This window comes from Oreochromis aureus, linkage group 18 (assembly GCF_013358895.1).
Source record: "Oreochromis aureus strain Israel breed Guangdong linkage group 18, ZZ_aureus, whole genome shotgun sequence".
Taxonomy (NCBI): Eukaryota; Metazoa; Chordata; class Actinopteri; order Cichliformes; family Cichlidae; genus Oreochromis; species Oreochromis aureus.
The window spans coordinates 7,876,615-7,902,078 of record NC_052959.1 but is presented as its reverse complement, the minus strand read 5'-3'; the positions used below and the strand labels follow the sequence as shown (position 1 = coordinate 7,902,078).

Here is a 25,464-nt window from a genome sequence, read left to right as displayed (position 1 = left end):
TCTTTTACCATCCCGCATTATTTCCTTAAAGAGACGTGCAACACAAATTTGTCGACTACAGTCAACATTACACCCCACAGCCGATTCGCTGTCTTATTTCCGTTGTTCTCTGTCTGATTACAGATCCAGCTGATGTTGGAGCATTTCATCCTCACAATGAATCATTGGACATTTTTGTGCTAACATAATAGGTCCATTGTACCATAGCTCTGACAGGAAGTCTGACTGAAGTCTGACTGAAATAAGCCATGTCTCCGTAATTCTCGGATATATTGTATCATTTATGTTTCCTGACCATCTGGGGGAGTACAAATGGTTTGTGTTTATATTCTATCAGCCCCCATTTTTATTTTCATTAATGGTATTATACATTTGTTGGTGGGTGACCGTATCCAGTTTCAATTTAAACGTTTCTATTCTTTGACAAATCTGCCGCCTAATTCTGTCCAGAAAATCGTCTCCTTAAAAAAAAAGAGTTAGCGATAATTCCTCCGGGCCGTTAGGGGGAGTAGAGGCAGTATGAGCTGCGCGCAGCCGGATGTTGACAGGCTCTCTGCTGTGTTTGAGCTGTAACTGTTACCGCTATCACGTTTCTCGTAGTCTCCACATCTAGAACTTTCCCGTCACTCCAGAAACACAGTGCACATCCACAGAAGCAGATGGCAACCGAACGGTAAGTTCATCTAAATCTATCAATGAACTGTTCTTATAGCAGCAGACATTTCTTTTCTTTCAGTTATTTAACGCTAACTTGCTTTTTTTTGTTGCTTTTAGCAGCTTCCCCGATAGCTTCATTGACGAAGATCCACAGAAAGCTCTGCAGGTAAAACACTAGCCTCAGCTAGCCACAAACAAGTTTGTGCGATGCACGGTGGCTCTTGCAGGATGTCCATTTAACTTTAAATTCAGTGGACTTACTCTAGAAAGGAAATTGAGTAATACCCGTGGTGTTTGTGTTTCAGATATTACCAACAAGCTAGCGAAGTTAGCCAACATGTTTGCTAGCCCTATTTAGTTATGAATAAAAGTAATCCCAGAATCGCTTCGTTATCATATCAAACGGTCACCTGTTTCTTTAATACCATTAAGAATTAAATATGTCTCATGCGTGAGGAGGTATTACTACATAACGTTAGCTCGAAATAGTCTGCTGCTGGATACTAGCCCTGTCATCCTGACATGAAGTTGTTAACTGTCAACAGACTTAACCAGTGAAGTTTATTTCTGCTGTTTAAAAAGCCTCTGGTGAATCTGCGGTTATTTATGTGACTAACCGGGGCAGTATTATGAAAATCATTACAGTTTGATTTGCAGGAATAACACAGATTCAAATAGATTTACAGAGAGCTGATTCTTCTATAACGATATCCGACTGCGAAAGTGAAAGTTGCAGATGCATAACAGCTCTACTTTCGATTTAAGCATTTTTCTAGAAGTTTCTTTCCTGCCACAATTCTTGAAGCTGAAAACACGATTTTAAGCCCTTTATACAATAATAGCTACCTCGTTATTATTTTCAGGAGCTTAACGAGGCCTTACAAGGAGACTCAGACAACGCTGAGTGGTTTTGTCAGCGTGCCTATGCCCACATACTGCTCAAGAACTACAGCTGTAAGTCTGCATAGCACATGTGGAAACAGACCACACTAATTGTATTTTTGATGCATTATTAAGTGCATGAACATTATGTGCGCATTACAAATACCTGTTGTTTAGCTTTTGAGGTTTTACACTGCATGTGACTCAGCCTGGATATATGCACTGCATAAAGAAACATAGTAATTTTTTACTTTTGTTTTATGTCCACAGGTGCTGCTGATGACGCCAAGAAAGCACAACAGCTAAAACCCAGCCTCTCTCTTGCTTTCATGCGCACAGGGTAGGGACTGTGAAATGCACGCCTTTACATAGCACTTTTCTAGCCTGACTTGACCACTCATAGGGCCAAATTTACTAAAAGGGGCAAAATGGCAAGTGAGCACAATCCCCAAATAGTGCTCGCAGGTGTGGATAGTTTTATAAGCAATGTACAAATATACTTTACACTACAAGAAAAGCTTAAAAAACACTGTGGGCCTTCCTCACATCCATGGCCAATTCAGAATCACCAACCTAACCCACAGGGGTCCACCCTGGCATGCAGATTTTTAGCTCAGTTTAGACTGCACTTCATTTACCGTTTGATATGTTCATCTCACCACTAAAAAAAAAAGGTAAATTAACTAAAATAATAATTAAAACATGTAGTTTAATTGATTAAAAAATGATCCCTTCTGACACAAACGTACAGCCAGCTTTATTGACAAGATGGGATGAAACCTGCTGTGTATGGCTCATGTTTCTGATGTTATCTGACGGTTGTCACAAAACTTCTTTCAGCTCAGTGATTTCAATTCTGAAGGCCTTTGGTTCAGTGCTCCCCCCACACCCCAAACCTGACCTCTAACTTAAAGGAAAATTTTGAAAACCCGTCCTTGTCCATCAAACAAACTTCGGTCAGAGCTTTGTTTTAACACACAAATCACCAAGGTGGTACTGTCATGCTTTTTCACATTTTCCATTTCAAGCGGGCCTCGGAGGAGTCATCCTTGCCTTCGTCTCATCACGTTTGAACTATTGTAATCCACTCTACTCAGGTCTCAGACAAAATTCAGTCACCTGCCTTCATCTCATTCAAAACAAATTCACAGAGACAAGACAAAGTGATTTAAAGTTGAGCTGATTTGAAGCTTTTTTTTTAAAGTTGTATTTATTGTTACTTTTAAAACCTTGCATGGGCTCATCCTACCCGCACTGTAGATTTAGTTGGTTGGTGTTAATTGAGCGACTGGCTGCGTTTGTCAGGTCAGATCATTCTGTTCCCACAATACGCCTCATTACATAGGTGTTTGAGTGTTTTCTGTTACCATAGCAACTGAGGTTAGCAAACTCAGTACTTTGAAATCACTACTCAATATTTTTCATAGTAAATCTATTTTTACTGCCCCTTTATTATTTCTTTGATTTACTTCTTTTCGTTGTGTTTATTCACCTGTTATTCACACAGCATGTTCAGATTTTATGCCTTGTTTTAATTTGTTGCCTCTTTGTTTTTATATATTTATCATCTTTTGTAAAGCAATTTGTAACTATATTTTATATATTTTTTCTTTATTGTTCTTATTATGTGGTCACAATATAAATTTGGTGTGGTTGCATTATGTAAAACTTCACGTTTTACGCCTTGCAATGTAAGAATTGTCTGAAACCTTTAAAGTTATACTTAAAAATGTAATTTCTAAAACTACCATCCATCCATTTTCTTCCGCGGAAGCGGAAGAAAACTACCAGTGTAGTAAAAAGTCTGATTTCTGCTCTTCCTCAGAAGTTAATGCACAAAAACTACCAAAACATTTTGCTTTAACAAGGTAAATCATACAGATGTTGTTTGTCAGATGAAGCTGCGTTTATTTTTCCAAGATTGCCTGATCTAAGTTCATGTGGCATGTTTTTCTTGCCCAACTGCAGAATAGCCGAATATCACCTGAACAACTATGAGTCAGCGCATGCAGCCTTCACTCAGGGACACCAACTGGATGGTGAGTGCAGTCCATTTTGGCCTCAAGTGCAGGTTCCTTAATTCCACTGTGTACCAACTACTGTTCGCAGCAGTGTCCTGTCCACTTCGCTCTTCTCATTGTTTTCATGGCTAAATTTCGGGCCTTATCTTTAGGGCTTTTTTATTTTTATTTTTTTTTTAATGACTAACACTGTGATGACCACCTTAGCCAAAGGCATTATGTTTTTGGACATCTTACATCCGTGCGTCACATTCTGGAGAACAAACCTCTTTTTTTAAATTTTTTTTAAATTTTTTTTCTCTTTCCTCGTATTTGGCACAGATGTTCACTTGGTCTTATGGATGAACTGCATAGGTTTTGTTCATCTGAGGTCAAGGTTACTGTAATCTTAACATAACACCAGAATTATTTTGTGGTTTATGAAACCATTTCAGGGGAATGTTTCATACAGATAAAATAACAAAGTGATGACATTCTGTATTCAAATGGTCAAGTCTGAGAAGACTTGGATGTAGACTGTAATTCACTGATGTAGTCAATCTCCACGTTCTCCATTCAGTTCTTACATTAGAAAAGCCTGTGTGTTCTTCACATGTGTGTAGTTGGTGCTTGGGTAGTTCAAGATATTTGCAGATGCATTGCTCCAAATCTTTGCATGTCGTTACCACATGGAGAGCAGTGGAATAGTTGGAAACCATTAGCATTAACAGGAATTGCAGTGGTATCACCTGTGGTTGCCCATCGCAGTAAATCAAATGAAAACCCACCATGAGAACTGTATTAGTGCTACGTATTAGTACTGTGAGTGGTGTCTGATGGTTGTGCTTAACACACAGTACTGGGCTTTTTTTTTTTTTCTTCTTCTTTTTTCTTTTTTCAGTCTCAGGGGCTTCTAGACCTATACACCATCTTAAAGAGGTGTACATACAGGAGGTGACTACACAGACCACAGACAGTTGGTGTCAGTGACATTCAGTAACTTAAAGCTATGGCGGGTGAAATAACTGCTGGCAAGATGAGGTGGCTTGTCCTGTGTTAAACTATTCTCAACTTTAAGGCAACAGATCGAATAACAAAGGATACTGTTGATGGACATATGACAGATTAGTAATACAGTTAGGGGTTACCTTGATGACCAGTACCTGGAATGACTGCTAGGGACCAACCGTCAGCTACAAGGCAAACTTCGCAGGCCAAACATGTCCTGTTTGGATGCTCCTTTAGAAGTCTTAAAGCAAGCATACTTCACTGTCACGTTGTGGCCTTCTTAGGTTTGTCTTTTTTAAATCTAAATCTAACATGTCCTCAGAGTTGTGGTGTATTTGCCTGTGATATAAAATATTGTCATTTTCCAAATTCCAGTATTGCAATAATCCCACTAACACTGTTCTAAAAGAGTGCGTGAACATTTTGGGAATTGGATCGGCTGCACATTATTTTACAAGTATTTTCCCAGTACTTGGTGACAAATGTATAACAGGACTATATATTTAACTGTCTCTCATTTTATGAATGAACTCCATGCATTCAGTTGGGCTTCATTTAAAAAAAATAAATTAAATTATGCTAAACTCAGTTGCCAGTTGGCCACTGTTGATTTACCTGGTCACCCCACGCAAGTAAAGTCTTTACATGGGAAGGAATGTTCCAGAAAAATTAGACTTCTCCAGCATACAGTCAGTTAACTATAGCTGGCCTCCATAGTGTGAATAAAGTAATACTAAAGCATTACTGTTAGTTAGGCTTTAGTAGTGTTTGATGAACACATTGTACAGAAATATTTCCTTGCAGTACAAGCTGTCATTGTGCTTCTCACAGGCGAAATTATGGAGCATTGACTGATTAGGGCTTTAATGGCAGTTTGGCAAGTGGCCCGAGTGTCTTCAAGGAGCAGTTAGTGAATTTGTTTTTAGAAGTAAATCAGTGCGAGATGAAGAAAGACTTAAAATGATGTACAGTTAAAAACAAACATTGCTGTGATGCAAGAACGTTATTTTCCCCACACCTTCTTCGGGCATGTACAGTGTTTTGGACATCTGCTTACCAAGTCAGATTATGAGTGGTTTCCTGATTTAGATTAAATGCCTTGAAATGAATGACTTCAACCTTGATTGGCCTTTACTTAAAGGGGGCATGAAATGCTACACACATAAAGGCTAATTTAACTCACGCAGCCCTGCTCTCAAAAACCAACATAGATGAAGCTGGATTTAAGAAATAAGTGCTTAAAGTTTTGAGAACATGTGTAGCGCCATCTTCTGTCAGTACGAAACGTTCCGTCACGTGGTTGGTTGGGTGCGGCTAATAGACTTACATTAGTTTATGTTATCTAACAGGTGACAGAATTGATGGCTCAGAGGAAAATAAGGACACTAACAATAAAAATCAGTTTAAGGGATCACATACGTGCTGCCCTTGGCGGATAGCACAAAAGTGATCGTAAATATCCACCTGTTAGCCGTAATGTTCGGGTTTGTAAAACACTTTATGAATGAGGACTGTGATATAAATTAGCCTTTATATGTGTTGTGCTTAGAGCTGGGCGATATAAGATTTTTTCATATCACGATATGTTTTTTTCATTTCAGGCGATAACGATATATATCACGATATAAGCCAAATAACTATATTTGTAAGATTTAAATGTGCCGTTGCTCACAAGTAAAATGTGAAATAATTAGCAGCTTGTTTTAATTAAAATATTTATTTCCCATAATAAGTTCAACAGGGCAGATGTACTTAAGGAACATGAGACTTCAGTTTCAGATAAATAAAGGCAAATATTGCAAACTACACAAAAGGCAGCCGCTAAAGCGTTTAAGTTTCAAAATAGAACAAACAAAACAGACCACTAAATTGTCAATTCCACTTAGAAACAAAATATTAATTCTAAAAATAAATCTTAGGTCGTTTTACAGAAGAACAGACAAAATTGACTAACTTTTGTCAATATCAAATAAACTGAGAACTAAAAGGAAATTCTCAATCTCTCCTTGTTGTATAGCTTAGCTTTTCAAACAGTTTTAACAGTTACTTTTGTCTGACAAAAGCCGAATGATGAATTAGCGCTTTCAGTCAGAGATTGAGCATGCACCGCTTTATTGTATTTCCAGACTTGCTTTCGGCACAATTTACAGTGCGCTACTCTGTTTTTTGTCAGACTTGAAATAGCCGAAATACCTTCACACTACGGAACTTCTGTGGCCCTTCCGTTCGACAAGCTGTCCGGCATTGGAGCCATCATCTGTTTTTTCTTCAGTAACCTTCGCTCACGCTCTCGGTTGATTTTTCTCTAGTCGGCAAACTCCTTTCCTTCATTACCCGGGCTGCACGGCTGCAAAAACAAATACACATGTGCGCCTTGGCGCTTGTGCTGTACGTAACAAGTCACGTGACGTGACGCTGCGGCTGTGATTGGTTCGGCTCTGCGCTACTTAATTTGGATTGGCTGTTCTTTCTTTTTTTTTTTTTAAGAGGACAAGAGAGATGAGGCCTATCGCAATAGTTTAATTTTTCTATCGAGAAAAAGTTATTTCGCAATACATATCGTTATCGTTTTATCGCCCAGCTCTAGTTGTGCTTCATGTCCTCTTTAAAGCACTCGAGACTTGTGTAACCAGCTACTGATGCGGTTATGTGTTTTCGTAACGACTTTTTGTGTTGCAGTGTTTACTTGGTGTTAAACATGTAAGAGTGTTTATTCTTTTTTTTGCAGATTCTGACAAAACCTTTGAGGTCTGGCTCAAGCGGTGTGAGGAGATGATGGAAAGTAAGTAGCTCCCTCTGTACTGTGCAAAAGTCTTGATCCAGCCATTGTTTGCAATAGCTCATCAGGCTTTCTGAAAGTCTTTCAAAGTTTCTCTTTTTCACTCATTTTCAGTCCACTCCTTGTACCTAACAATTTCCAGAAGATTCAGGTTTTATTCTTTCAAGTTAACACTTGACCAGTGAATCTTTTACACATGCAAAATGCATCTAAATCAAGGGATGAAGCAGTGAAATATCTACACATAACAGACAACTTGGCAAAGAGCAATTTCAACCCCGCAGCCATAAAAGGCTGATGGGGTTTGTCGTCACCCCGGTGGGCGGGTGGCATGAACACCCAAGATTGTCAACACGATAACTCGAGAACGAGGCAATATAGGATTTTCAAATTGATATTATAGGTGCATCTTCTAAGAGGCCGAGGGGTAGCACTGGTGACTGCAAGTATTTTTAATTGTCTTTAGGCACTTTGCCATTAGGAGTCTGTAACAAAAACACATTTTATTTCCATTTCTTTAGTTGAATCTTCAGAAAATGCCAATGATAACAGTCTGACATTTTCACACTAACAAGGTGAATTCCGAAGAGCTGTTGTCAGAAAACTTGTCATCGTGTGCACAGTGTGTTTTGTGTGTTTGACCAAAAACGGATAAGATAAAAAGTATCAAAAAGTGCTGTTCTGAAGAAATAGGAAAAGACCTGACACAGGACCTGAGAGATGTGGAAATCGGTGACAATAGGTCTGGTGGACTGATTAGAATTTTTGATTCAAATCATTGTCAGTATGTACAGTAGTGAGTGCTGCAGAACTGCAGTCATGTTGAATATCTGGAAATCTGCTTAATATTCATATAATTATGAACACAGAAAATTACTATTGGATGTCGAGCCCCCATGCAGTAACATCTGAAAAGCATTTGATTGACAACAGCTTCATTGTATAGTAGCGGTGCAACGGATCAAAAATCTCACGGTTCGGATCGGATCACGGTTTTAAGTCATGGATCGGATCAATTTTTGGATCAGCAAAAAAAGGAAAAAAAGAAAAAATTTTAACATTTGCTTATTAACTTATTTAAGTATTTTTTGCCTATTAAAAACATTCAACTCAAGACTCATTCCACGGAATTATATAAAAACAATTTAGGTGCAGTATAGGGCAGTACAGGGCTTTGTATCTACCACTCCTCTGTGATATAATGAGCGGTCACGTAGCTTTCCGTTGCCCGGTGGTCCACCCATTTGTAGTTGGGCAACAGAAGATGCCTGGGACAGCTCAGCCATAACTTTAGACTTTTCCTGCTCATACATGCCTGGGTACGATCTTGTCACTGAAGTGGACGCGCAACGGGATATCATAGCGTGGCTCAAGCACGTTCATTATAGTTTAAACCCCTTGTTTTGCACAAGGGAATACGGCCTCCCGTCTGCAACTAAACACCCCAGTAGCTTTTGTAATAGCTTTAGCCCGGTCGGATTGGGGAGCAAAGGGCTGCTTAAATGTTGCAAACTCCTCTGCTCCTTCACTTGGAGCGCTAGCGCTGGCCATAACTATCGCTTGACAGACCCACCACGCGCACCATACACATACTTTTTTTCCTTCTTTTTTGAATCTTCGGATCACGTGTGTCCCGAACCCTGGAGTGGGATCGGTTCGGATTACGGATCAACCGTGATCCGTTGCACCACTATTGTATAGCCAAACCCCAAACACACCTTCAATGTAGTAAAAGCATGCCTGGATAGAAAAACACACAGTGGAACACTGTCAGTCATGGATTGGCCTCCCCAGAGCCCAAACCTCAACATTTACTGACTTACAGAAATGACAAAAAACAAAACAAAAAAAAAAAACGAGTTCAGGCTGTGCTGAAGAATAAAGCTGCCTTTTTCAGTGAAGGTTTCCACATTTCAGTGAGTGACTGCACCTATTTGTAGCAAAATATAAAGAAATTATAGGAGGCTCAAGACTTTTGCACAACACTGTAGTTTTATGGAACTTTGACCAGTAATAATGCATCTGAAGTTGTGGGGGGGGGGGAATCTGTGTTGTAACAGCCTAAATGTAAGTAAACAAAATTGCCTGGGGTACTTTTAGTTCAAACAAGCTTCAGACTTGCAAACTTTAACTTGTGCAGTATATCCTATTTACTGCCTGCCATCAAACGCGCAGCTAAATGGCACAGTCAGGGAGCAGATCAGCCCATCTGATCAAACAAATGAGCACACACACATCCATGGATCTACAGTATGCGCTCACAGTGGTGGAGGCTGAGCTGCTTAGTCCAATAAAAGATGCATGCCATGTCTGCGTGGTGTGTTTCTGTTTGCTGCTGATGCCTGGGCCCTCTGGATCATCTCAAGTAAACAAGAGCATGAGTTTTGACAAACACGCTTCACACTCGCGTGCATACGTACTCCCAGGAGCGCGTGATTCATCAGCGTTAACGTTACTGATGTTTGAAAGCCCCCGATGAGACCCAGCCTCCTTGATAAGCCGGCTTGCAGACAGCATACACACACACTCTTACTGCTCACACCGGGAACAGCCTCTTTTTTTTTTTTTGTCTTTCTTTTTTTTCCTGGTGACTGTGTTTACTGCGAGCAAACACACACACAGCACCTGGTTATTCCATCACATGTGGCACCCCGCATGCATCAGAACACACAGTCGCACACAAGCAGCCCCCCCTCCTTGTCACTTCAAGCTCGACCTCATTAAGACAACATTAACACGCCTCCTATCATCTCATCTATCTATGTAATGAAGTCTGTGAATAATGTATGACAGCATGCTGGTAAACGGTGTTTGGGCTCGCTCGGGCTCACAGGGCTTTTAATGGGCGTGGCTGGACCAGTAAACAAACTGGTGGAGAGGCTCGGAGAGTGTATGTGTGTGTCTGTTTACGTTGTGTTGTGGTGTGCCTATTGTCCGTTATTCACCTATAGATACATTTAAAATTGGCGCCGGAACCTCTGCTCTTATCCAGCAATCTAATAGTCATGTTTTAACAGAGATCAGTGAAGCCAGTTATGGGTGTATTAAATGTTTCGAGCTGAAAGCCCACCTTTTTCCTTTTTTTCCCCTACAGATAAGACACAAAACAACAACGTCAACACGGTGAGTTTCTCTTTGAGGCCACCTGGGGGCATTGTTGCTCTCAGCATCAGCACGGCTTTGTCCACGCTTTGGCTTCAAACAAGGAAGCCATACTAAGCTTCTTTTGTTGTTGTTATGGCTTTTTTTTCACACACCCCCCCTCCTCATTCCTGTGCTTTTTTGTCTCATCCATTTGCTTTCCCACCACGTCCTCCTCTCTAATTGTCATCTCGTCTCGTGGGCTGAATGACCCAGCAGACACCAGCGGCTCCACCTGTGAAGTAAGTGCACAAATGTAAATACGCCCTATCTGGTATTGCTGTTTATTTATTATACTGATTTAATATTCAACCGAGCCTCAGTGCTTCAAAGCAGCCCCTTTCTTTATAAAAATGTAAATCCCATGTACACAGAAAATATATGTTAATGACGATGGCTGCTTTTTAAAATTATTATTATGCATGAAATCTCCATTTTTGTCGCAATAAGTGGATTAAGGGGTCAAATTCAAATAAGTCTTCCTGTGCCGTTAATTCTTCTGTTTTTAATTGTTCTTCTTTCAGGCACGACTGGTACCAAACAGAATCGCAAGTCATTGTCACAGTGATGGTGAAAAACGTACCCAAGGATGGCGTGCATGTCAGCTTCATGGAAAAGGAGGTATAAACACACACTTGAATGCTGCGTTGAGAGTCTCTGTTTGCTCTGTGTGGAGCAGAGATGGGTTAGCTCTTGGGTGTTTCCTCAGGGGGGCCCATTAGATGGGTCTCATACACACACACACACACACACACACACACACACACACACACACACACACACACACACACACACACACACACACTCACTCCCCATGGACCCAACTATGCCTCCAGTGGTGCCTTGTTAACATTGCCCCCAAAGTACAGATCTAAGAACAATTTACCCTCCCCAGCTTCTCCAACCTCCTAATTGTCTATAGATGGAAGGCATAACTGATCTAGGATCAGCTGCAGAACCCTCTGGGGACAACCTCCCTTTCTTACCCTTTCTTACTCTTTTCCTTTCTGCCTTTCGCCTTCTTTCCCTCTCTCCGAGGGGTAACTGTGGGGCACCCCAGGGAACAGCTTTGTCTTTCCTAATAGAATAACAAACTGAGTTTACCCCATTTCAAAAGAAATTGTTCACTCGCTTCAAATCACACAGTCACTTGTTAAGCTCCTTCCGTGGTGCAAACTACAGATAAGTTCATATATTTTTTACTAGGTCAGTATATACAAAAGAAATTAAAGATGAAAGGCGGCGGTTCCATTTATTTTCCCTGGTGACTGCGTTTGCAGAAGCTGTATACCTACAGACAGCGCAGGAATTCAACTTGAAATGAATATTAAGGCTTTGATAGTTTTGTGGAATTGCCCAAAAGCAGCTTCAGCTAACTTTCGAAGCTTTTATCCCCAGTGAGCTACTTTTTTTCTTTTTTTCTTTTTTCCTCATTCATTATGGGTCCAAAATCAGAAAAGTTTTAGTGAAGCGTTAGGTTGCAGATTACAGTTGAATACACTGCTGGGGCAGTGTGCTGTTGATTCAAAAGGAATGAAATACAAGACTGCATAAGTGTCACATTTGCCAAGTGATGAGCTTGTTAGAAGTGTGAGGGTTTGGGCCGTAGCTGAAGCCCTGTCCCTCTAAAACAACAAGCCGCCCACCTACCCTGCCCGAGTGAGTGACAGGCCGTTAGGAGCTGTCTGACGCCCCCTCGTCACTGGTCACTGCGTGGCTGAGGGGGACAGGTTGAGGATACTACTGGCCGTCACACCAGCCACATCAGATGATCATTCTCATGGACACTCTGACACCTTCGACCCCCCCATCTCTTTTTTTCTAAGGATCGCTGTGCCATAAAATCTGTATACTGATGCAACAATTCCAACTTGCAGATGGTTCCATATTTATTTATTATTTATACTTCGTGGATATGGTCCTACCTCTAAAACCATGTCATATGTGTATATTTTGCAAATAGTTTACTACCAAAGCTAATGCCAGTATATGAAGGGTAATAACTTACATCTTTTGTGTGTGATGCCTTCAGATGTCTGCCACAATACAGCTGCCGTCAGGGGATAACTACAACCTCAACCTCCACCTCCTGCACCCTGTTGTCCCCCAACAGAGCAGCTTCAAGATCCTCACCTCTAAGGTATCACTTTAACTTTAGCTAGCGGAGTTAATGTGCTGTAAAAAATCTTTAACTGTTTCCCCCTTGGACACCTACTTAGTTCGGAAAATACAAACAGATTTACCCCCTGAGTGGTTTCTGTCACATTTCAAGCCTGACTTCAGAACATAATGATTGCGTGTGATCAGAATTTGGTAAGGGTGATCTCTAACTAGGGCTACCCTTGGGAAAACCCAATGGTCAACAAACCATGTCTTTGTTGATATTTAATGATGTGGCAAAACCCATCATTAAGGGTACGAGAACAGTCGTCAAGGGTCAAATATCATCTTTGTGGGGGAAACGCTTAAAATCCCCACCATTGTTTTTAACAGTAGCAGCTGTGCATAGTTACATCCAGCATGTTTTTTGTGTTTTGACAGGTTTAAGACTTCTTAAATTTTCTTTTCTTTTTTTTTTTTATCAAGACCAATTCATAAAGCAGAACCAGACCACACGTATCAGACCTGCCGTTGTGTTAAGGGTCCATTGTTCTCTAAAATGTACTTTGAAAATATTGAGACGTGTGTATTCTGCTTGCTTTTTGTCCAGTCTGGGGTCACAGTGACCCCGGCTGACCAACACTCAAAGAGCTGAGATGATAAATGGCCTCATACAGGGGTGATGATGTGCTTGCCAGGATACAGTTTATCATTGCCAGGTCATTTCTGGATTCTTTTTGAAGTTTTAAAAAGGTCTATTCAAGCCACGGAGAATTTAGGAAATACTTTGAGATCCTTTCTGTACACAGCAGACTCGGCTTTGGCAGAAAATAAGTCTCTGTGCCACTTTACAGGTTTTTTTTTTTTAGTACCAAAAACATAAACAAACGAGGAAGAAACAACATTTTCAGGTCATAGAAACACTTCTGCTGAGTTTTTGAAAGTCAACGAAAAGTCATTGAATTTTACTTGGAATGATTGGGAGCACTGTGTTTATCCCTGCCACGCCAATAGTTCCTCTCAACAATAAAGCAGCAGACTATCAAACATGTCGGGGGACGCGTTTTATGCCGCTGTAAAGGGAATAGGATGTAGTAATGCTGCACGGTGTAGAAATGTGGTTACTGCTCTGAAGTGCAGATGCATCGGACGGCGTGTTGGTTTCTGTGGATTCAGACTTTTCTTTATTAAAAAGAAAAGATAATGAAGCGGGTGTCAGATGGCAGTAAAAAGGCAACGAGGAAAAGCGTGCTAATGCGAGTTTAAGCAGCTTAGTGAAATTCTGACCGATCATTACTTTGGTTACCACTCTGAGATCAACATCTTAATCTCTCCAGTGATTTAAAGCAGTATAAAGTAGACTGTCGCTACCTATAATTCCTTAATGCTGGTAAAGCTCACTGCAGCTGGAGCAGAAATGAGAAAATCCACTCTGGCTGTATACAGTGCAGCTCCTGCGGAGACGTTAGTGCAGTTCATCTGTGCAGCTAACAGGAGATTCACACACATGCACAAATCCTCACTCCTACACACACACATGGCTGTACTCGCAGAGTTCCTCAACCCTTTTTAAGGTGATTATGGACCTAATGAGTAGGAAGGGCACTTTTTACTATAGACTAATTAGTGTATATTATAGAAGATGTGGGTTAATGAGCGTGCTGGCTGAGTGTGTGCTGATTCAGGGTTTAGACCCCTGTCAGGCTTTAGCCTGCAGATCAAAAGACAGCCTTCTGTGTGACTTGTTTTGATTGGTTGGTTGTGTTTTTTTTCTTCATCATTAAGGAGGGGATTTGGGTTTTTTTTAGGGCATTGATCATTCTGGTCTTGTCAATACAGAACTCCATCAAGCTTTGCTCTTTTCTCTTGACTCTTGTTTAAGAAGCATCTGTAGATGCTGCCTTTTTCAAGTTATTTGGTTTAAAGAAATCAGCTCCTCAGAATGTAAGTTATACTAAAGAAATTATAGAACTATACAAGTTTCTGGGCTGAATATTGAACCTCAACAGTTTTTTTTTTTTTTGTTTTTTTTTTGTTTGTTTTTTTTTTTTACCCAGCCAGTTAGAGTTGAGTTGCTCATTTTTTGATCAGTTTTCCTGACTTTTAGATTTAACATGTGAGTCTTACATATTTGAAAAGTCAGTAAATATGTGATATTGAAATGACTCCCATCGTTTACTTACCAAAGTTAGACTCGACATGGAGAAAAAGTTTATCGCCTATAGTTGATAAAATTATAATCTTCCGAAGTATTCCATCTGCAGGTAGCTGACCTTTATGGGAAATGAAAAAGAGATGAACAAAATGTACCGAAGCCACCTACAGAAGCAGAGAGCGATGGAATGAAAATGGTATTTATGCAGATGATTAGAATACTAAAGATGAGTCTACTCATCGGCGTTATATAAATGTCTTATCAGCAGACAGAACAGCACTGATGAAGCGTGTTGTGATTTATTTTTTTTTCTTCCCCCAAATACAATTATCATTAAGTTTGCATTCAGGCTTGATGAACACACTCAACAACAACCCCGCCTCTTGTTTGTTTGATGCAAAGTACTGGGTTTTGCTCAGGTCTTGGTCTTGCCTCTGTGCTATGTTTAGCTACGTCAGCTAGCTGTGAGGATTTTGAACGCAAACATGTCTGTTGCAAATTGCATGACCTGAACAAAGTGAGCGGACGCTAAGAGACGTGTAAACCTGCGTTACGATGTCTTTCATTTAACAGCCTTTTCTTAAATGGAGTTTGCGTACTTAAAAAGCCTGCTTTTTAAGACCTTCTCTAATGAAAATAAAGTCTGTGACCTTGGTGATGCGTCTATACTTTTAGTGAGTCATTTAAGGGTGTGCTAGCCTCACTTTCCTGCTCTCACACACAATCGTGCAGTGGAGCCAACAACAGAAAGGTAAAATGAAATATTAATCAAGTTGAAGAAAACACATTGACGATAAACAAGATGAAAAATAAATAAGAAGAAAATAAAACACATTTTTTTTCCTGTTCAAAGAGAAAAGGAAAAACAAAGAAACTGTTTGCATTGGAGGCGCGAAATACATCCACACTGTCGAATCCTGTGCTGTTAGCTTCCTCCATGCTGTGTTAGCTCGCCTGTTTGAAAACCGGCGCACTGAACACACTTGTTGTTAGAATATCTGATATTTCTTTTTGGTCCAGGGTCGGACACATAGCCGATCCAAGTATAGGATTGGAACATCTGTGATCTATGTACACTCAAGAAGGTAAAAGTGGGACTTTATCTGGTAAAAAGGTGTCATCCGTTGAGATGAACCTACCTCACTCCCATGATGTCAAATCCAGTTCTCTATGAACAGGACTAAGCTGCAAAGCAATTCTGGTATAAGTGGCACAACTACAGTGATAAATTTTCCAATTTAGAGGCCCAGCAAAAGAAAAACAAAAAATAAAACCCTGCAAACAAACTCAAACAAAATCACTGGAAAAGGAGCGACTCAGAATTTGGTCGGTAATGTTATAAGTAATATTCGGAAAGTGTGAAATGTTCGAGAGATGATCTGACCCAGGCGTCTGACCATCGTCAGTTTGTCTCTTTTCAAACTGGGTCAAATCCTCACACTCGCCCATTTTTCCTGCTTCTAACACATCGACTCTGACTATTAAATGTTCACTTGCTCCCTAATATATCCCACTCACTAACAGGTGCCACGATGAAGCGATAATCTGTGTTATTCACTTGAGCTGTCAGTGGTCATGATGCCTGATCAGCGTATACCCAGAGTGCTGTGAGCATCCAGGTATCTTGTGGAGGAGGCTTGGAGGCTTGGAGTAAACATATATATATATATATATATATATATATATATATATATATATATATATATATATATATATATATATATATATATATATATATATATATATATATATATATATATATATATATATCAAGCAAAACAAATCAAAAAAGGTTTGTCTCACAAGATTTAGTATTGTATAAACATCTCAAAAATCTTTAAGCAAGCTGAGCCAGAGTGCACCTGAAAGCAACGAGGGGAGTTATTTAAGTTTACTTTGCAGCAAGGCCACAGGGGGAATGAAAGGGCAATACACGACAGTGGGTGCTGGAATTACATACTGTATGGTGTCAAAGAAGCAAAAAGCATAGAAATGGAGCACCGCATAACCCGTATGTCTCTCTCTATATATGTGACGTCTGTATTGTGAGCATTATATCCACTGGCTCCACTGTGTCGAATAGAAGCTGACCTGCACAGAAACTGCCCCCTTTCAAAAAAAAAAGCCACACTTCCTCTTACTCGCTTTCTCACTTTTCCATGGCAACAGCAGACACTGCATACCAGAGGTGCACGTGGGTTGCAGCTTAAACAAGGGCTCAGTCTTAGAGAGACCGCAGCTGAAGATGGTCTTAGACTCCCTCTCCACCCACTGTTACGGTCTTATTTTTTTATTTTCAGGCCTTTTTTTCCCTTTATCCTCATTTACCTCCTTTTTCTTTTGCTAATTTCATTATGGCTCTCTCACAGACAAACATACCTTCTGTCATTCTCTCCATGTGTGTGTGTGTGTGTGTGTGTGTGTGTGTGTGTGTGTGTGTACACTGATAGAAACACAAACACCTCCCTTCAGGATAACAAGAGAGGGTGTCCTCAAACCTTCCTCCTGTCCCACAAAGACCCAACTGTTCCCTGGTCCAGTAGGCTCCTCGGGCACACACGGACCCCTTCCCCATGCACACATCACTCCAACAGTATAAGCCCTCATTGGCGATTCAAACGTTTAAAATGGCATACGAACTCCTAACTCTTTATAAACTGGATGTGTGCGAGCCCATGCGCATGACAGCGTGAGAAACCCCCTGAAATACTGAGCAGCTTTCTCGATGCATGTCTCATTTAAATATTTTGGAGCCGTTTCGTCTTTTGAAGCCAGGAAGCCACTGGGGGGATAAAAACATTCAAATGAACAACGGCATCAGCAAATCAAGTTTCTCCAGATTGGCATGCATCCCTAATGAGCGTTTAAAAAAGAAAAAAAAAAAAAAACTGCATTTCCCTCAGAGCTGTTGACTCACAACCAATGTTGGTCGGTCTGTCTGTCTCTGTAACAGGCTGCCCTGCACTCTGTGCTCCACAGTGTTTATGCTTCATCTCCCCGCTGTCTTTAAAGACAACTTAGCAGGGGGAAGCTAAGCTGGGCGTGCATGCATACACACACACACACACACACACACACACTCTCACTCTGGTACAATGACAGAGGCTGAACAGTAATCTTTCAACACACTTGTGCCATTTAAAGGAACTATTTGAAGTGTGCACGTGTGCGCGCGTGTCATCTCTAGCACATTATCGTCAGTGCGACCTCGTCCTGTCCTCCATCACGGCAAACATTCCAACCGCAGGGGTCACCGCGACAACGGGGAGCCAATTACACACCAGTGTGTTTGATCAGAACAGACGGCTGACGCGCACACGTGGGCGTGCACGCAAACACGCCGAGTGGTATCGAAATGAGCGCTCGCTCCTTCGTTCAGCTCGAAACTCATCTCTTTTGGGCGAACGGCTAAAGTGGCGTCTCCCCTCTTTAATTTGCACGCCTGTCAACGTCGAAGAACGTTTATGTGTATTTCATTCGTGTCCTTTTTAGCTGAGCTTGTTTCAAAATCCGCAGGCATCTGGGGGAAAAAGAGGGAGAAGATGCCGGGGCACCCTAGCAGGAAGGGGGGGAGTGGCGGAGCGGAGCGACGATGGCTACAAACACATGTGACAAGCGACATGGGACCTCAGTGCCCCTCTGTAAATAGCATGTGTGCGTCTGTGTAGCACAGTATTGTATAGTCCAGCCTCTGGGGTCCTGTGGGTGGTGGCCCCTGATTGTGGCTCTGCTGTCACATCCCTTTACAAGCCTGTCATACACACAGAAACACACACAGAGAAACACACACACGGCGCCTGGCCTGCCATGTCCCTTAAAAGCTAGGAAACGCAGATGTGGCAGCAGATTAATGTTGTATGTCCTAGGAGCACACACAGAAACACACACACACACACAGTGTCAATTTGATGCACATCGCTACAAAAATATTATGTCTGGTAATTCCAAGTAAATACATTTAATTCTCTCAGTCTTTGATCGTTTGCCTTCACTGTTGTTTAGGAAAACTTAACACTTTATAGCTTTCCAATTTAATGACAGATAGAATTCGATTACTGTATTTTTGACACCGCTCCTTCATTGGATTGCACAAAAAACATCACATGATTTAAAAAAAAAAAAAGAAAAGAAAAGATGAAGACTTCTCTAAATGGACTACATTTTGTTTTGAGTCACTAGTGCTGCTACAAAAGCGGCGCTAGGCTGAACACCAGTTATTGGTTATTTGAACTAACGGTCTGATCCGCGCACGAGTCTTCAAAGCATCACAAGACCACTAACGGAGCTCAAAAGGCATCTACGCCCCAGACTGCAGGTGGATCTGTCAAAAACAAGTGTTTAATATGCCGTGGGGAGCATTCGCAAAACCTAACTGATCGGCAAGCTTCAGTAAATAACCGTAGAAACGTCTCCGGGATCATTTAAAAATTCTTTACGTTGCATTTTGGCCATCTGTTCGTGTTTTTGAAAAAATTATGTATGACTGGTAGATCTTAAATTACTGCGTTTCCAGTGAACTGGAGCTGGTGTGTGTGTGTGTGTGTGTGTGTGTGCGTGTGTGTGTGCGCGCGTGTGTGCGCGCGTGCGTGTGTGTGTGCGTGTGTGTGTGTGTGCGCGCGCGCGCGCGCGCAGCCTTTAGCAGATAAAAAGCTGTAGCACTCAGCATGCTTTAGTGTTGCAGTGTGGAGAGAAAGTTCACGGTTCTCCACCCGAGAATGATCTAGAATGCAAACACGAGCTAATTTGATGAGTACATCATCCAGCTTTTACAGTGCGTGAAGTTTCCACTCGCTGTTGGAAGTGAAGCTCGCTAAATTGAAGTTTTTAAACAAAAATGCACCCTGGGAGTTGTAGTTAAGTTTGCACACTGGATAACTATAGCTCTGCTTTCTAAAAGCAAACCTTTTTGGATGCTCAGAAAATTGATGACAGTCCCTTTATTTGTTAAAGCTGAGAGTCTGTGATTGGTGTACAGAAGCAAAAATGCAAAAACTGCGTGTTGGCTCAAACGTGTGGAGCCACGTTGAAAGTCTTTTCTGTGGAGGTCTTGCTTATTTAAGCAATGCAATGACAAAATACATTTTACATGTATTATTAAGGCAGCAGACAATTCAAAATATGACACAGTTTCTCGTTTTTGATCTTTTAAGATGTTTTCTGTGTGCTGTTTTTAATTAAACTTGGGCTTTTAAATAATTAGCAAATGACTGCAGTCTGTCTTTATTTTCTATTTCACACAGCATCACAGCGGCTGTGATTTTTGAGAGAATCAGATATCTCCCAGCACAGCTCTTCATGTTCCTACTGATAAGTTGATTAAGAGTTACACGCCAACCCGAGGATTAAGCTGCTCCACAGATGGTTGCGTAACATGCGCGAGATGAGGGGCGAGACACAATGAGCAATTTGCATACGCCGAAAACAATGCACGTTTTCAGGCTGCCTCACTTCACTTGGAAGATGTTCAAACTGTTGCAATTCTTTGCAGTGACAAAAAGTGAAGAAAGCAACAAAACAGAATCGGCGCTTGAATTGTGTGTCAATATTAAATTGTCATTTTTTTCCAAAAGAAATTTTGGGATGCGAGCCCTTTTTTAATTCTTAGAAACTTTCTGACAGGCACTTCTTTTGAAGCATGCCAGCCTTTATGTTTGTGCGAGTACCTGGGGGTGAGTAGACGGTGTACTAGAAATTAAGAATTCTCCCTTTTCACACAATCCGACTGGTCTGCTTAAAACGGCAATGAATTATTCCAGCAGTAACCTGTATTCTCAGGGGACACCTTGTGTTTTTGGGGTGTTTTTTTTTAAGCTGTTCAGCCCTTTGCAGCTGAGCCCAAAAGTTAATTTCGGACACTGCACAGATGCCTCGCCGTGTGCACCAGGCCCTTTGTGGAGCAGAAAGCGCTGACACACACCAAAGCGATCTATCAGTGTAAAGCCACTCGCACTAGCTCATCACCTCGGCGGAGAAGCTAGCAGCGATCATACTGTCTCATTTCCCTCAATCTGCTCCCCTCGCTCACACCTCACTCCGTGTCAGTCAGCCTCCCTGCCTCCCCGTCCCTAACCTCGTCTACCTCTTGCTTCCCGTCTCCTCTCTTGGCACCCTCATAAATGAATAATCACATCGCCTAGCAGAGCAGAAATGTTCCTTAATTGCGCCGACATCACCAGCTCTGTCTTTCACATGCACACATATCAAACGCACGCACCATTAATGGGTGAAAGTGGACTCTGTGTGTGTGTGGAAGGTTTGTGGGAGGCGGGGGGACGCATGGAGCTGCTGCTCGCGTGTCTTGCTGCTATGTGCCCTGTCAGTGTGGCTCAGTGTTAAAAGCATGTGTCCATGTCCTCTCTCCCCTCATTGTTTTCTTCCTCTACCATGTTCTCCCGGTGTAATGATTCGGATCAGATGCTGCTGTGTGGAATTAGGATCTCCCGCCCTCCTCCCCCTCACGCTCCGTCTCTCACACTGGCCCCTCTGGCTGACAGGCATCTCGTTAGTGCAGTATGTCTGTCAGTGAGGTTTGAGATTGAGCTGTGCCCCCGCATATCCCTGATCTGTCTCTCTCTCCCGCTCACACACACACACAAAGTTGACGCCGGCTCTGAACAAGCCGGTCTCTCCGGCCTCAATAATGATCTGATGTCCCGTACTTTTAAGCTGTCACTTTAGTGGAAGAGTTATTTTCGTGCTACGCACCAAAGACAACATTTTTTTTCCTTTCTTTTTGCTTCTTTTTAAGAATCGTTAACTCCCTTTTTCTCCTCTCATGTCTTCCTCCTCTTCTCCTCCGTTAGGTGGAGATCAAGATGAAGAAGACGGAAGCCGTCAGATGGGAGAAGCTGGAGGGAGAAGGACACGAGTCCAGCGTCAAACACTTCAATCCAAGTCAGTCCGCAGCTTCGACATTTGCCCTCTTCCACCCCACCTCCCACCACCACCACCAGACTGTTCTCCTGTCTCTCTCCTTTTCTCCCTTCTTATTTCTCCCTTTCTCTGCAAAGATCAGTATAAGCTCCTGTGTTTGTCTGTTCTGCACTAAAATGAGAGTGGGCAGTCGAGCCCTGCTAGTCTTTCATTAGTCTGACGGCGAAAGTAGGCAGTGAGAGGGAAAGGTATGACAGCGGAGTATGACTCAGTATTTTAGCCCACACATTCCTATTACTGACAGGATTAATTACTTATGTAAGTGTGTGTTTGAAGGGGGAGTAAAAGTTAAGTGGGGAGCCAAACTATGTTGTTTTTTTTCCCTCCAGCTCATTCTCTAGGACGTCTTGTTTATTAGCGCTTGCTTTTAAATTGGACTGCGGTTTCATTTAAACATCATATTTGACATTTTATTTTTATGGCACGGCATCTCAGTTTGTCCACACTTGGCCTGAATCTGTCTACTGTGCGTCTTGCTGCTGTATTTATGTAAATCTGCGTCTGGATTACATTTCCTGCTCTCCCCCCATCCCGCCATCTCTTGTTGGGATTATGGTGGGTGTATTGCATCCAGAAAAATATAGAAATCAAATCACAATGGGAGTCTTCGCCATTTAAGTCGGACGATTCGGTGGCAAGGAGAGTGAAATTGGTTACGAGCTGACAGTTGAGTCTGTGCGCTGTGATTGGATGATAAAAGTCAGCTATTTAATTAAAAATGAACATTTGAAGTGTTTTCACAAAAGCCGTGAGCTCTTTTTATTTGGGCTCTGATGGAATTCAAAGATTTCTGCTCAGTGACTCTGCGTTCTTTCTTCATCAGACCAGTACCCCACATCGTCCCACTACACCCGCAAGTGGGACAAGTTGGTGGTGGAGATAAACGAGGAGGAGAAAAATGAGCAGGTGGAGGGAGACGCGGCACTCAACAAGCTCTTCCAGCAGATCTACTCGGATGGTTCAGACGAGGTCAAACGAGCCATGAACAAATCCTTTGTGAGTATTAAGTTTAACCTGCGTTACGCATGTTTCACACTGAAAACAGTCGTACACGTGCTCGTTCGCAAAAACGATCTCTTCTCAGTTCTAAAAGGAAAGGTTTCGTTTTCCTTCCTCACCGCCTCCATTGTAGAATCGGTGTATTGGTGTCTGCTTAGATGGCCACCTTTTATTTGAAGTGAACTCTGAGACGCATAACGGAGATCAATAAGTTTAATCTTTGTAACCTGAGCAGCCCACGTCTGGCCCTTCCTGTTTCATTTTTAAATCAGTTACACTTTTAAACCAAATCGATCCAATCTGGCAGCTGCTGCCACAGAACATCATATTTACAGGCTTTTGCAGTCTAACGTGTTACGTTTGCACAAGTTTAATACAGGTAAAAACCTGTGTTAAACTTGTGCTGTTATTTGCATAATTTAATGATAATTTATTATTTTGAATCAGAATTGAAGTCATGAAGAGAACAGAAAAACATTTCCTTTTTTGCACTTTTCTTTCTTTTACTTAAAAAAAGCTTTAAAAAAGTTATTTTAAACACTTCCCTCTGACCGACAACAACACAGAGCTCTGGTCTCTGAAAACAGTAGAAGGAAATTAACAGTTTATGCTAGCTGACAGCTCTGAGACGGCTTAACTAACCCAGACTAGATGTAAAGTTGGCCAGTTAGCAAATAACATATCAGGTCTTCTGAAGAAAAAAAAAATCGGTTGAATATTTCAATGTTGTTGCTGTAGATCCTCAACCGATCATTTGGCATTACTGGGGTATTGTTTTTGTTTTTAAAGAAAGCCAGTGATCTGCCACATTGGTTCCTCCAGTCCGTGTATAGACTCGCTCAGCTCTGTTAGGTTTTGGAAAGACAGTCGCCCAAAATTGTAATTGGCAGGTCAGATGTTTGGCCCCAAAAAAAGCAAAATCATTAATTGGAACTGACCAAGACAATTATAAATTTGACTTTTGGCCCCTCAAACTTTTGTTGTTGACTGTTAGTTTTCTAGCATGCCCATGTTCTTAATTGACAGCAACCCACAGACTTACACAAACATCTAATTGCAGCAACAATTATGAGAATAAGTTCCAGGTTTAAAAAAATGCTCTCATTTTCTTTAGTTAAAGCTTTAGCGGAGCTATGAAAATGCAAAGCTCCATCAGTAATTATTTACACAATTCTCATTATATTGAGTGAAAACACACACACACACACACACACACACACACACACACACACACGCGCACACACACACACGGGGTTGATTGATGCAGCAGGAACAGATTGTCTCGTTAATGAGCGTGTATTAAAGTGTAATGAAGGAAGTGTGTATGATTGCAGCCAAATGTTGATGGATGAAGGCGTGGATGGGCATTCATTAACGATATGATCTCATGATGCTGAAGAAAAAAGTATTTACTGTCATTTCCAGCATACAGCCTGAAGCCAGCGGCGCTTCGGTGTGATCAGTTGTCATTTCTGCATTTAGCTTAAACATCCTAAACACGAGTTCTTGTTACCAAACATCAGGACAATGAAAAGTTAAAGGGTTACCAGTCACCTTGTACTTCAGCTCTGCTGCGGTGGACTTACCTGAGGCTCACTAGCAGAGAGAAAGTGTTGCATAACTGCTACTGAAAACCTGTGACTTCTCCTCTTTGTGCAGATGGAGTCAGCTGGTACGGTCCTGACCACCAATTGGGGAGATGTAGCCAACAGGAAAGTGGAAGTGAAACCGCCCGATGATGCAGAGTATAAGAAGTTCTGAGCATCCCCTACTTCTCCATCACTCCCCCTCCCCTCCCCCACCTCAGTTCATCATCTTTCTTCAAATCTGTCCACCTGAGCTACAGCGGGATTCGTCGTCGTCGCCCTGCAGCATGCATGGCAGTCCACTGCTTCGCCTCTTCTTCGTGTTCGTCACTAAGTGCAGGGAGCCAAGCATTCCCTCCATCACCCAAGCAAACTACATATGGCCTCTTCTCTGCAATATATGTTTGGTTAATTAAGATGATCTGTTGAAAGGATTGATCAACATTACCTGATTTCTTTTAAAGGCCAATGAACTCAAAGGGAACTGAGATCGGGCTTAAAATTGACATGCTTCAACTTCCTCCTGCCCCTCCTAATCACTCACAGCCTTTCTATTTGGGAGCCTTCTATGACTTTGCAATATTAGTACTTGCATAAAAATGTAAAGTTGCTAAAACATATGTGAACACTACCTTTAAACCAACTGATTGTGTTTCACAGATCATGCTTTTTTTGTTTTCCTCCTCTCTTTTGCACTCAGTGAAAACAGCAATCCTCTGCAAAAACAACTTATCTGGAAAGTGTGCGACATGTCTGGCTCGCCACCGGTCTCTCTCTCTCTGTGGGATTCAAGCTTCAGTGTAAATAAAAGATTTGGCTCACAAACTTTGCCCCGTGTTTTATGGTTTCTTGTCTCCCGGAAACCGTTTTCAGGCAGCTCGGAAAAGTCTCGCTCGAACACAAAAACGGCAATACATTACAACAGGGAGCCGTGCTCCGTGATTATGTGCTGGGAGCGATGAAATGTGGTATTACTGATATGAGCGCAGGCAGTTGAGATACGGTTGACAGCTTGAGGATATGGTTTATGTATTGCGGGTTTCGATTGGTATCGAGTGGAGGAGCTCGGAGCTGTTTGGCCAGCAGGTGAGGATGCGGCCCTGAGGTGGAGCGGTGATTTACAGTGGGGAGATGTGAGGGGAGCGGGCGCCTCCCCTGTCCTCCTATCGCATATATGCGGCAGCCAAAACTATGAGGGGGCGTCCTGCCGAGGCAAGAGAGCAT

General features: G+C 41.8%; 1 protein-coding gene across 2 annotated transcripts; it reads left to right on the top strand.

Annotated features, from left to right (window-relative positions):
• The first annotated feature begins 512 nt into the window (after positions 1–512).
• On the top strand, positions 513–25,069 carry sugt1 (SGT1 homolog, MIS12 kinetochore complex assembly cochaperone). Of its 2 annotated transcripts, none has more exons than XM_031758906.2 (13): positions 513–673; positions 778–823; positions 1,521–1,611; positions 1,810–1,879; positions 3,508–3,578; positions 7,276–7,329; positions 10,421–10,449; positions 10,687–10,709; positions 10,992–11,088; positions 12,500–12,607; positions 21,526–21,616; positions 22,479–22,651; positions 24,314–25,069. In XM_031758906.2, exons 1-13 carry the CDS (start codon positions 660–662, stop codon positions 24,413–24,415), a joined length of 969 nt encoding a protein of 322 aa, XP_031614766.1. In that variant the 5' UTR covers positions 513–659; the 3' UTR covers positions 24,416–25,069. The 2 variants fall into 2 exon arrangements, with proteins under 2 accessions (XP_031614766.1, XP_031614765.1); XM_031758905.2 differs by having other exon boundaries at positions 514–673; positions 775–823.
• The last annotated feature ends 395 nt before the right edge of the window (positions 25,070–25,464 follow it).